The 14,015-nt window shown below is 30.9% G+C and overlaps 1 protein-coding gene across 3 annotated transcripts; it reads right to left on the bottom strand.

The window, feature by feature from the left end:
* Positions 1-960: 960 nt before the first annotated feature.
* LOC127126649 (YTH domain-containing protein ECT2) lies at positions 961-4,855 on the bottom strand. 3 transcript variants are annotated; one of them, XM_051055611.1, is made up of 8 exons: positions 4,663-4,855; positions 4,223-4,302; positions 3,972-4,080; positions 3,753-3,820; positions 2,695-3,285; positions 1,890-2,468; positions 1,583-1,795; positions 961-1,500 (listed from the first exon to the last, which is right to left on the bottom strand). In XM_051055611.1, exons 1-8 carry the CDS (start codon positions 4,688-4,690, stop codon positions 1,180-1,182), a joined length of 1,989 nt encoding a protein of 662 aa, XP_050911568.1. In that variant the 5' UTR covers positions 4,691-4,855; the 3' UTR covers positions 961-1,179. The 3 variants fall into 3 exon arrangements, with proteins under 3 accessions (XP_050911568.1, XP_050911569.1, XP_050911570.1); XM_051055612.1 differs by having other exon boundaries at positions 4,223-4,299; positions 4,663-4,828; XM_051055613.1 differs by lacking the exon at positions 4,663-4,855 and having other exon boundaries at positions 3,967-4,080.
* Between the last annotated feature and the right edge of the window lie 9,160 nt (positions 4,856-14,015).

Below are 14,015 nucleotides of genomic sequence, written 5' to 3'. Positions count from 1 at the left end.
ATTGATTAAAAATAAATAAAAATAAAATTCATATTTTTTAGAAAATATAAAGATATAGATATAACTGTAAGGGTAGTAGATAAAATTTTCAAACTTCGAAGATGTCTAATAGCGTGTCGAATTGCACTAAATGTTGCTAACTAATTAATATCCTTCTACCAAATTGATTCAACACCCACCAAAAGTTAAATAGAAAAAATAAATCGTAAATGCTTACAATAGTGACTTTAATAAATCAACCTAACCACCAAAATTTAAATAATTAAACTGAAATTCATCTATTTTAAAAAAATTTGGTTGAATAAAATATTAAAATTCTTTATTGTAAAAGAATTTGTTAAATTTAAAAATTGAAAATAAGGACAAAGTTACAACTTTTAAAATTTTAAAGAAACCAGTTTATAAATTTTAAATCTTACTAAAATTAATAAGTGTCAATTTGAAATTTTAAAATATCATAGAGATCAGTTGACAAATTTTAAAAAATAAATAATAATAATTTAACATTTACATCGAATAAAAAAATTAAAGCCTTCGTTCAAACATACTCTAAAATTAATTTCCTATTTTAACACTAAAGTTTAATTAACTTTTAACACTAAAGTTTAATTAACTTTTAGATACTACCTCCAGTTTTATTTATAAAAGACAATTTACTCCAATTTTATTTATAAGATTTAAATCTATTAACTAAATTTAACTTATTATCTATTTTGTGCTAAACTCTTATTTTATTTGTAAAAAACGATTTACTTTTTAAATTTATCAACTAAATTTAATTTACTATTTTATGCTAAATTAACTTTCTAGACCAAAGTTTAATTAACTTTTAGATACTCCCTCTGTCTTAGTTATTAATTAATTTTTAGATACTTCCACCTCACAACTTAATTTACTCTCTATTTTACGCTAAATTAACTTTTTAAACTAAAGTTTAAAATTTAAATTTCTAAACAGAGATTGAGGACTAAAACAGACACATTTTATATTATTAAATTAAACGAGACAAGAAAAAGAAATTAAAATGAGTAGCTACACTCCATACCAAGGTCCAATAAGCATAAATTAAGACTCGAACACCACAACTCTTCCATGAAATGGGAAGGGAAAAAAAACAGAAAACAAAGAAGAAAGCACAAATAAAACAAAAACAAATATCAGCAAATAACTATCACTAATTTAACTGCTCTTGGAAGAATCTTCAAATGCTGTGGATCCATTTCTTTCTATCAGTACCTCTGAATTCACCTTTCCTTGTGCTGCATCTGCAGTAGCTGATTCATTCATCAAAGTTGTATCAAGAGATTTGGGTAATGTAACTGAGCCAAATGTTATATCGCTGGCGTTGTTGACCTGTTTTGGTAACTGCTGCTCCTTATGCTTTCTCTCCTGAGTGGTCTTTTCGCGAGACTCATAAAACCCAAAATCATCCAATATGCTTGTTTTACTAGAATGTTCCTTGAAAATCTTTACAACTTGAACGCCCTTATCAAACTTAACCTGGAGAAATACATAGATAAGCATCTAGCAGAAACAGAGTTTGTTCATGGAGTAAAATGAAACAAGTAACTAAGCAAAATACCTCCTGAGTATCCCTACTATTAGTTACAGGTTTGTCTTCGTTGTTTTCAAGTGTTATGTGCCTTAACAAACCATTTGGGATGTCCTTAATGACATGCCACTTCACATTAAAGCAACCAGTCCACCTGTCCTGCTGCCAATACTCTACAGTTTTATCGAAATCAACTGGGCCAGTCATCTCGGCTAAACCAACAAATTGACCACTAGTGTTGACCTGTAGGGAAAAAGGAATTAGAGAAAACAAGCAGTTTAATAAAACAAAATATAATCTAGGAGTTTGCAGAGTGAATGCTGCACATGACACTCACAGAAAATAACAAAAATATGGGACAGCCACCAGGCTTCTCCTTGGCTTCTTGATATGCTGCATCCAGCTTTTTGTTGCCGTTGGGGGTGCTTGCCCAAACATTATATTTTATGCTCTTGTGAACATCATCTTCGCTATAGGATTTGATGACATAAAACTTTGCATCGGAATAATTCTCAGACAGATCTTCTCCATTGTATTGCTCTTTATTTGGAACCACCAGAGACACTTCTTTGTTATCACTCTTCACTGGAAGGTTCTGTCCTTTGAGTAATAATGTGACAGATCCAAGACTTTTCGCGCCTTTATTATCAGAAATCTTGGCAGCTCTTGGTCCCTTATTTAGCTCACTGAAACCATCCACATTTCTTCTGGAGTCATTAGCAACATAGCCATTACCTGTGGCTCTAAACTTGTAATCGTAAGAGCCTGTTCTAGATCCATATGCAGAAGAGCCAAAGCGAGAATTAGCTCTGAATGTGTTTCCATATTGGCTGAACATATTGTTGCTTGGATACATGCTGTTCATGAATCCAGGAACTAGTTCCATTCCAGATGGAAGCCGGGAACCATTCAAGTTCTGCAACAAAGAACTTATGTTAGTTCAAATTTAGTTGATTTAAACATGCATCACGGCAGCTATACTGATAACAATAATATATAAAGCAAGGATATAAAAGGAAAATTGTTCAGTAAACACATAACCGATTTGATTGGATGTTATTAATTAAGACCCCACAGCTTATAAGGTTTGAGGTTTTGATGATGTTAAGGAATTCGTAAAAATAAAAACAAATCTGTCATACCATGAACTGTGGAAGCGGCGGAGTGTGTCTCCGATTTCTTTGAGATGAGAAATCTTTGACAGGCATAACTTGTGAAGATAATCCAACCTTTCCTCCATGTTTGGTCTGTCTATCAGAAACCAATGACAGATCTGTAGGGATTGATGACTGTGTACCATGAGTACCCAATCTTTGACTCTGATATCCTGACAATGGGGCACAAGCTGGCAAACTAGAACCTTGATAAGAATCCCTTGTATTCAAAGATGTGTGCTGGGAACTGGTAATAAACGACTTTAACCCACTTTGGTTTGTACAATCACCATTGACTATGCCAACAGAGTTTCCATTATTCATAACATTAGAAGGAACACGGTCCGCATTAGTTGCAGTTGATATTTCCCGTTGCGCAACACTGGTTTTATTTGGAGCAAACACATCAGCAGAAGTTGGAGAGTTGTAATAAGAACAAGGATACTGATACTGTTGCAGCCCATACAGCTGACCATCATGTTGAACCATTGGAGAGGAGGAATTGGGTGAAGCATATGCTCCATATGGTGTATATCCATAACCTTGATACATATAAGAGCAGTTATCCCCATAAACCCCCTGTAAATAGATCCAGCAAGAAAAACAATTATTAAGTGGTTAACGACATCTCAATAAAAAAAATGATATTTCAATGAACAAAAACAATTAGAAACAATCATAACCTAGTAGAACAGAAAACCCCAAAAACAAAAACAAAAAAAGAATTGAAAATTCAAGATTAGAGAATCAAACTATAACTAGATTCACTACCACTTCAAGATTATAGATGAAGAGAAGCATTTGCAAAATACTTCATGATCATTTTAAATTCAAACAGCCACACCGGTTCACCAACGTAAATGGATAAAACAGTTTATATGCCTCAAAAAAATTCAAAACAGTTTAGGATGCAGCAAGCACCAGTCTACGATCCTTCAACGTTGTTGCTAACATATAACAAAAGTAGCCACCGAAAGAACATGTGGCAAAATACAAGAAGACATACATCCATCACAAGTCGCAAAATCAGAGAACATAGTACTTACTTGAGCCATCCCTCCGTCAAGGTTCGCATAATTAGAATAGCCACTCCAATCTCCTTGACCATCATAACCTGGAAAAAAAATCACATGGCCACGTCATTTTTCCAGAAGTTAATACAAGTAGATCAGATATTAAATCAACAATCTTTCCATGTCTTTGGGTCATCATCATATGGGTGAGTGTGGGTGTATAGCCTTACAATCTTAAACAGCTTACCTTACCTCCATAATAATATGCAGTAGAAGGGTATCCATTTGGAGCAAAACTCGGATTCGGATTGAATGGCTTGCCCGTCCCTTTAGCTTTACTACCGGCAAAACTAGGTCCATTCTGCATACAAATGATAACAAACATCAGCGAACACAACACAACAACAAACAATCTTATATTCTAATATTAATTGACATGAATATTTTTAACATTTCAACTTTCAATAAAAAAATATGCAACACAGCAATCAGATGCGAATTACCTTCTTCACAGGCTCAGCATCTCCACTAATAGTCTTGGGCTGTGAATCCAGGGACAAATTCTGCAGCAAACTTGCAGCTTCTATAGCAGTTAGGTCAAAGAATAAAATTTCATAAACAATGAAAAATACATATATAAACCGCAAAACAAACTAAATAAAATTGAGAAAAAATAAACAACTACACACCAAAAATAAAATTCACCGAGAATCTATGACTACACAATACAGCAATAAACCGTATACATATATTAATAACCATTAGGTTACAGTTATGAACTACAAAAACTAAAGGCAAGGCAAGAAATTAAGAAACCCTAGGAAAGAGAGTACACATGCATACAACAGAAATTGGATGCAAAAAAAAAAACCTAATGGTTATTAGTTAATATATGAAAACGAAAAAAAAAAGACGGAGATGAGAAAGCGAGAAAGAAGGATACTGTCAGAGGACGGAGCAACAGCTGCCATGATCTAATTGAGAGAGTGAAGAAGAAAGGTGTGGTGTAGCCGCCAAGAGTGTGAAGTTTGGGTTTTAGAGAAACGGTGAGAGAAGATTAAAAGGAGGAGGATTTAAGGGGCGCGTTAATTTATATACCAAACCAAACAAGGGAGATGAAACGAATCCGGTTAAATTTTGAAGGTAAAAATTGCGATCTCATATTTATGTATTTATTCTTTTTTATTTATAAATATCTAATCTAAGTGAAGTTTTTATTGAACTGGGCAAGATCTTGTATCCGGTTTTTATTATATGTATGTATGATGATGTATTTAGTTATCTAATATTTTTAAAATTATCTAACTTTTTATTTAAATATTATTAGGGTATTTTCTTAGGAGTTGTCTTAGATAGACATTGTTGAATTGAAAAGTCTATTGAGATTTCGGCTAATATTTCCTTTGTTTTTTTTATAGGTCATTTTTTATTTTTCATATGTATTAAGAAAAATAATCATTGTTATATAAAAAAAAGAAATTATTAAATATTTATAATACATTTTTCATTAATTACATGGAAAAGATAAATTTAAATCATTCAAAGAAGATATGTGATAAATATTTAAGGGTATAATTATAAAAATAACATTAATGATTTAATGATATTGCAAAACGACTTACATTTTTGTATAAATTTTTCCCCAAAGTGACTTATAAAAAAAACTAAGGAAATAGCTTTTAGCAGTAACTTGTTTTTCTTTTAGTGATTGCAATTATAATATAGAATTAAGTTCCTTAATTAATCTAAAACGGTTAAGCATGTTATTTTAGTGATTGAGTTATTTAGTTAAGAAATGCGTAAAAGTAAAAATAAAGGCATAGAGATTAAAGGATAAAAAATACGTAAAATAGTTTATTAGATTGATTGTGTGTTGAAAAAAATCTATAAGTTTAATATTTATAGGAAAACATTAGTTTTATTGACCAAAAATAGTGTAGCCTAAGGAAATTAGTCTTGTTCGGTTATTTTACGTTGGTGATTTAAGGGTTTTTTAGCTATTGAAATTTGTGGTGCCTCACATTCGACTTGTTTATCTCATTTCTCGTCACTTCTAGTTTGTCTTTGTCCACGTGTGTGCAACTACCTTTGTATGACTTATTTACTCTAGCTTTCTCTAATTAGTGGTGTCATAAACATGAAGCATATGTAAGTTGTATGATAATCAAGTTTTATCAAGTCTAGACTGATTTTAACAGTCTCACAACCTTGGTGAAGTTCAATAAACCTAAGAAAGATTTCAATTTCTTGCATTTTGTTGTACTTTGACTCGTCTAACCTTTTTTCAGCTGAGGCGAGACTTTCTAATGTAAAATTATATGCTTATTGAGTATGCATCCATGAATGTAAGAATTGTATGGCTAGTAGTAGCATTAACTAACATGTCTTTTACTCGCATTCAATGCTCATTTTAGGAGTGACCAAGCTCAAGTTTATATAGTTTGTGTAAAATATGATCTAACCATTATTCTAGATTTTAAGTATTATGTTGGATATCCATTGGACATATTTATTTGATCGAATGAAGCTTTTATATTTCCATTTTAATGAGAGGCATTAGTGGAGGATTAACTCTTAGGTATTATTTGCATGGCTAATATATTTCCTTAACTGGTAATTCGTGTTTGACTAACTCCTTAGCCAAACCTGACACTTTATGATAGCTCAACATAAAATAACATTTATATCATTCCATCAATCCCCCTGATTGACTAAGTATGTAATCCATTAACTACAATCATTATATGTTCCTTGTGGGTCCCTATGTTGACTTCGATAAGTGGACATTATGCTTCAAAGGTTGGAAACTTCTTTTGAAAAGGTGATTTAACTTCCTTATTAGTAATACTTTCACCATAAGTCATATGTATCTCTTGTTCTTCTAGTTTTTCTTCACTTTTTATCACCTGAAAAAATAGCATCCAACATTATGAATTTGACTTCCAATGTCTCTAGTTAGTCTAGCAAGCCCTTTAGCTTTGACTTTTTTAACCAATGGCATTCTTAAGACGTAACAAGATCATAAAGTCCGATTGTTTAGTCATATTGTGTTTTGACTGAATTTGAGGTATTGGAAACCATGATGGATTCTAGTAGATTTGAGAAAAATTTAGGTGATTCATGTTTGATTGTGTCTTCACTCGCATGGCTTAGTCTATTTTGTCAATATCAACTGACATGTAATTTATTTTTAGGTATAAATATATCCTCATCTGTGTTGTATTATCGACTAACTTTGAGACGTGAGATGTGTGGTGTAACCAATAGTTATTGTGCTTGAATGAGGTCATCATTATGCCATAAAGTAGAAAACTAATTGTTATAAACCTTACCTCGACTTCCGCAAAGTCAATACCTTTTTAACTTTTTTTAATCCAATTGCCTAATGGAGATCGTGTTTTCCCACTCGCTTCGGTGATTATCTTGCCTAATGATTACATATCCTCCTTACAAATAATTATAAACCAGTTAGTTGAGCTATTTATTCCTATCATTTATTTTCCTTAATATTGATCTTCTTGGAACTATGTTTGACCTTTAAATCATATGCCAATAATCAAGATACTTCTACTATCAAGAAATGTATTTTATTTATAGGTATCAAATGCTTCAACTATCTTCTCATTGTAGGTTCCGTTATTATTGCATATGAATAACTTAATAAAAAAGAGAAAGACAGAGTATGGCTTTTGAACCAAAGGAACAACTCAACATATTGTTTGGAGATTTTCTAGGAGACTGTGTGTGAAAGGAGGTAATCCTTTTGGTTTAAATAATGTATAATAAAGTTTCACTCGCTATTTTTTATATATATTTATTATTTTCATCTATAACATATATGAGTGGTAAAACATGTCAATTGTCATGTTTTATCTTGCTCGACAATTGAGATATAAATAAATAATTAGTTTTGTCACGTAACTTTTACCTTTATGCATCCATTTAGTTTTTAAATTATTAAAATCAACTAAAAGATCCACAACACATAGGGATAGTCTTACCTCACCCAAAAATAGTACAATGATATTTGTGCAAGTTATTGAATAAATAAACCACATAATGGTTAATGTTTGAATGCCGACTTTATTTTCTATTATGATTAGATAAATGAGTAGAAGTTCATCGGATAAACTTTTATTTTAGAAAATAATAATTGTAATAAAACCTTGGAGTTATCCACATCACAATACTAGGCATATATTATCAATCATTTTCTATTAATGTGAGGATAAATGGTTAAAGAACATATGATCATTATGTAACTTAAAAGAACACCATATGTTTGACCCAAACTTTAAAAAAAAAATCATTAGCAACATTTATTATGCTTCTATTTTAAACTAGTTTATGGTATATACAACCATATATCATAAAAAAAAAACACAAATGGTAAACTACCATCATTTTCTATTAGTATGGTAGTACAATGATTCTCGTGCAAGTCGTTGAATAAATAAACTACATGAAGACTTATATTTGAGTACCAACTTTATTTTCTATTTTGATTAGATAAATGAGTAGAAAGTTGTTGCTCTTCATGTGTATTTGATTACTTGATTTCTTATCTGAATTGAATTCAGTGTGTTATAGGATCTTTGTTATCAAATTCTATATGCTAAACATACTTCTTATTTCTTGTTCTTCATTATGTATTTGATTACTTTATTTTTCCAATTGGTTTTGATTTCTTCTCTAACTAGTAAAGTACCCGCACGTAATGTCCTTTATTTTATTTTTTAAAGTTGTTAGAATAGTAAATTAATATAGTACAATGATGGTTAAGAAAATATATAAAAAATATACAAACTAAGTAGTTTTGCCCCTGTCGAAAATATATATTTTAATAAATAAAATAAAATAAAGTAGTCATCTATTTGTTTTGTGCATTCACACGGGTCGCGCCATATCGTTATAAATAGTAAATAAATATAGTATAGTGATTGTTAAGAAATTTATATCAAAGATATACAAATTAAATAGTCTCGACCCGTTAGAAATGTATATTTTAGTAGAAAAAAAAATGAAGTAATAAAGTAGATATCGGGTATTCGTACAGGTCGCACAATATCGTCATAAATAGGAAATAAATATGATATAGTGATGGTTAAGAAATTTATTTCAAAGATATACAAATTAAGTAGAATCAGTCTGTCGGAAATATATATTTTAGTGTAAAAAATAAATAAAATAGTTAAGTTATCATATACTCAAGCATTCGTACGGTTCACACAATGTCATTATAATTAATAAATAAATATAGTATAATGATGGTTAAAAAATGTATATAAAAGATATATAACTTAAGTAGTCTCGGCCCGTCAAAAATATATATTTTAGTAAAAAAATGAATGAAATAATAAAATAATCATCTATTCGAGTTTATATAGAAAATAAATATACTATGGTGATGGTTAAGAAATATATATAAAAGATATACAAATTAAATAATTTTGTCCCGTCAGAAATGTCATCATAAATAGTAAATAAATAAAATATATTGATGGTTAATATATATATATATATATATATATATATATATATATATATATATATATATATATATATATATATATATATATATATATATATATATATATAAGAGTGTAGTCTCAGTCAATCAAAAGCTAATCAGACATGTTAATGATAAGAAATTTTGGAATGCCCTTGTTGCAATTGGCAATACCAAAGCTTCAGGAATTAATGGTTTTAATTCTTTCTATTTTAAATCAGCCTGGCCAATTATGAAGTATGGTGTTCAGGAGGCTATTAGGGAATTCTTTCAAACCAAGGACATGTACCTAGCTGTCAACTGCTCTCTGGTATCCTTAATTCCAAAAACCTCTGTAGTTGCCACCATCAAAAACATGAGGCTCATTTCCTGTTGTAGCAAAATCTACAAAAGTATATCAAAAATTCTCACTAACAGGCTAGGAGAAGTTATTTATGAAGTTATTGATGATAGCCAATCAGCCTTTGTGTCGAGGAGAGTCATTCATGATAACATTATGTTGCCTCAGGAATTGATTAGAGGTTACAACAAGAAGTATATATCCCCTAAATGTAGGATCCAGATGGAAATACAAAAGGCATATGATATAGTTGAGTGGTATGTTCTTATCCACAACATGAATGGGTTTGGATTCCCTCAAACATTCATTGACTAGATTGCAGCTTGTGTAAAAATTATATCTTATCATTTCTCGTTTAATGGTCAAAGCTAGAAGAGCATTGAGACAAGGTGATTCAATTCCCTCTCTCTTTTTTGTCATGATAATGAAATGTCTTCATAGAACCATGTTGGGTCTTGATCTTATCCCCAACTTCAACTTCCATCCAAAGTGTGACAAGCTGAAAACCACTAATTTATGCTTTGATGATGACTTACTTCTCTTTGTGAGAGGTGATGTGGAATCTGTCAAGCTTATGATGAAGAAGTTCAGGGAATTCTCAGCTGCTACTGGCCTTAAAGCTAGCATTCCTAAATGCAAAATCTACTATGGTAGGGTGGATGATGTGACTAAGTTGTTGATTCAGGAGGAAACTGGGTTTGACACTAGTAGCATGCCTTTTAAGTAACTTGGAGTTCCTCTGATCAGTAGGAAACTCTCAATTGCTATGTGCCAACCTCTGATTGACAAGATGCTGGAGAGGTTGCATCATTGGAGCACGAGACTGTTATCATATGCTGGCGGGATGTAATTGGTGAATAGTGTGTTATTTACTATTGCCAATTATTGAATGTAAAAATTCCCTCTTTCCAAGATAGTCATAAACCATATTGAGAGTATCTGTAGAAAATTCCTCTGGACGGGTAAAGATAACCCATCGAAGAAAGCTCATGTTTCTTGGGAGCATATGTGTGACCCGATATCGGCTGATGGTAGGAATCTTATTGCTCTCCAATTGGGACAAAGCTACTATTGGGAAATTATTATGGAATGGTTGTGCCAAAGAGGATAAGTTGTGGATCCGTTGGATACACTTATACTACATGAAAAATAGAGATGTGACAACTTTCTAATCTGCCATGCATAGCTTTTGGATCCTTAAAGCCATATTTGAGCACAAAGATGCTCTTATGCAGTCGATAACTTGGGAAGATTTCCAAACTTCTAGAAAGTATGTGACTCGGGGGATGTATAAGATGTTACAAGGTACTAAACCTAAAGTGTTGTGGAGAAAAAAAAATTGTGGGAACATTGATAGACCTATAATTGTTTTTACTTTATGCTTGACTTGTCAAATGAGATTACCAACCAAAGATAGATTGAGTAAATTTGGGATTGTAACGGACGATAGGTGCTTGTATTGTGGGGATCATGAAACTTGTAACCACCTTTTCTTTGAATATGAAGAAACTAAAAGAGTTTGGAGCCAAGTCCTTCCTTTGGTTGAATTATAATCATCTTCCTCAAGGATGGGATATTGAGTTGCATTGGTGTAGCGTCATGTCAAAAGGTAAAGGCAGCAGAGCTAAACTGTTGAAGTGTACACTTCTGAAACAATTTACTCGATTTGGATGATTCACAATCAAGTCGTTTTCCAAAATCGTAATAGTAAGGAGCTTCGATGCACGAATATTATTCAAAATGTGCTTTGGCGTGTGGAGACCAACAAAAACTTAGCTAGATTTTGTATGATAAATGTAACTTGGTGTGGAGACCAACAAAAACTTAGCTAGATTTTGTATGATAAATGTAACTTTGATGTTTGTTGGTTGTGTTTGGATTTCTAGTCACCTTGTCTGCTTGTAGAGCCTGGATCGTTAGATCGGCTTGTGTGTTATCATTCTTTTTGAAATAAAATTATTATTTAATAAATAAATAAAGTATTATTATTACATTTTACAGATAATGTAAATTTTTTAATATGATGGATAATTTACCATCATTCATAAATATAATTTTTAGAAATATTATGTTAGTAGTCAAATATTTTTTTTAAAATTAAGTGTGGTATAAAAAAATTCTATTAAAAAATATATGGTTAATAATTATTATTGAAGTTATATAAAAATAATAAAATTAAATTAAGAATTAAGTATAATTAGTATAATTAATTTAATCGACATTAATTAAAATTGACCATCATATTAAGAAGTTGAATAAATAGTTTTAAATGATAGTTGTAACTTTTAAATAAATTGTTTAAAATCATTAATTGTGAACGGTTTAAAAAAAACATGTATATTGTGATATGGGTCAAATTATGTTCTTTTATCGCAATTAAACTTAATCTCATTTATAAAATTTTAAAGGTAATGAACATAATGTTTCACCAAACTCAATCTCTCTCTCTCTCTCTATATATATATATATATATATATATATATAATTTTTAGAAATTACAATTTAATTTTAATTTCAATAATTTATTAAAATAAAATCATAATTTAATTTTAATAATTTATTAATCATATACTAAAACAAGAAGAATTACTAAATTTGTATAACCTAAAACCCATTTGTATATTGAGTAATGAATTGATTAATTGATCCATCTTTCGCGTAAATATTTAATATATAATTAAATATATTAAATAAAATTTATATAATGCAAATTAATAATATAATTAAAAATAAAAACTATTTTATTTATTTTAATTCAATAATTCATTTTATTTTTTTTACAAATTAAAAAATTATTCTAGAATAGATAATACAATTTTAAAATATATACTCCATTTTCTTGCTATAAACACCCATAATCTTTTTCAGATATTTAAAAAAATGGTCAATAAATTTATTTTATTTATTAATCTTACAATAATATTATATTATCATATGTATATGAATATACGTGTAATTTTTCATTTATATAGTAAATTGTCTTATTGTCATGATTAAAACTCGTTAAATTAAGAGAACAATTAAAATGAAAAAATAATAATTGTCTTTAAGTCTTTCTTTACATCTAAAGAGTAAGATGTGATTTGGTATAAATTTAATGTTTAAAAAAAGTCACACAAAAAAGTTGTTCTCTAGATAATTTATTATTATAGTAATTTTTAAACATTTAAGTTAACACTATCTCAATTATTTTAAAATAAAATTTAATTTCATTAATTAATTAATTAATATTTCAAATTTATATCATGATTATAGGTTTAAAAGTGATTTTTTTACTAAAATAACCCTGTTTTTGAAAAAAATCACAAAATAACTTTAATTTAAAAAAAAACTCTATCTACCCCACTTTTAAGAGGAGACGTCAATCCAATTGACACCTCCTCTTAAACTTAGAGAGGAGACGCCAATTGAATTGGCTAGGGCACATGGTGCAGTCAATTCAATTGACGCCCATGTGTATAGGTTTAAAGGAGGCGCCAATTCGATTGACACCTCAGTATGTTTTATAATTTTTTTTCAAAAATAGTCTACATGATACATAATTTCGAAATCGGACCAATTCATATTAATATAAATTCTCGTTTACACAAAAAAGATTAATGTTGATGACCGGGATCACCTAACCGACCTCTGGTCCCACATCCCCTAGCTACCCGAACTCGTGGTCCTAACCCACATTGATGATTCACCATAGGTGTTTGAGCATCTGAGGACCCAGGAACATTACTACCAACTGCATGAGATTGCCTGTTGAGATAGTCATACAAATCAGCGCAGTCTTGAGTATGCAACGAAGGTGTACCGCCATAGCTTAGTTCATGACACATGCTAGAGTAGTTGGGTTGTGTTTGACTTGTTGGTGGGCGACCATGACATTTGAAGGGAGACATTAGTGTGAATGATGCGTCGAGGAAAGGTTGGAAAGATTGTTGTGGTGTTTGGTAGAGATAGTGTTGTTGAAGGTTTCAGTTTTGAGATGTTTGGGCTTCTTGGCTATGGTATGAGGATGGACGGTTGGTGTTAAATGGTCGTTGAGTGTTTTAGCTAAGGCGGCTTTGGTAGGGTGATGTGTTGGGTGCGAAGTGATGTTGGGTCTCTGGTTGATGATATAGTTGTTGGTGGTGGTACGCGGTATGCTTTTGGTATTGTGGTTGGGTGTATGCCATGTTAGGGTTGTATGTGTGTGTGTGTGTTTATGGAACAGAAAGTTTGACGGATATGGGGGGGTGTGTAGTTGGTCTGACAATGTTGTTGCGGGTTAGATGTTGAGGCGTCTAGTGTGTAAGTTGCTTAGCGTGGGTCGTATAGGTACATATCCTCGACGATGAACTTAAAACCAATCGATTTGTACCAAGCCATATAAGTACGACTTGGTTTTTCTTCAGTTGGCATCACATCGTCAGTTAAGACATGGTCATGGCAGTGCTTCCATTTGCGACACTCAGAT

The sequence above is a fragment of the Lathyrus oleraceus genome, chromosome 3 (genome assembly GCF_024323335.1).
Source record: "Lathyrus oleraceus cultivar Zhongwan6 chromosome 3, CAAS_Psat_ZW6_1.0, whole genome shotgun sequence".
NCBI lineage: Eukaryota > Viridiplantae > Streptophyta > Magnoliopsida > Fabales > Fabaceae > Lathyrus > Lathyrus oleraceus.
This window is presented reverse-complemented; position numbering and strand designations above follow the sequence as displayed.

What these genes read in the sequence shown, in the direction of transcription:
- LOC127126649 (XM_051055611.1), bottom strand. Translation starts at nt 4,690, where the DNA reads ATGGCAGCTGTTGCTCCGTCCTCTGACA. An exon ending in TACTGCATATTATTATGGAG is followed by an intron (nt 3,821 to 3,971) that starts GTAAGGTAAGCT and finishes TTTTTTTTCCAG; the next exon opens with GTTATGATGGTCAAGGAGAT. An exon ending in CCATATTTTTGTTATTTTCT is followed by an intron (nt 1,796 to 1,889) that starts GTGAGTGTCATG and finishes TTTTCCCTACAG; the next exon opens with GTCAACACTAGTGGTCAATT.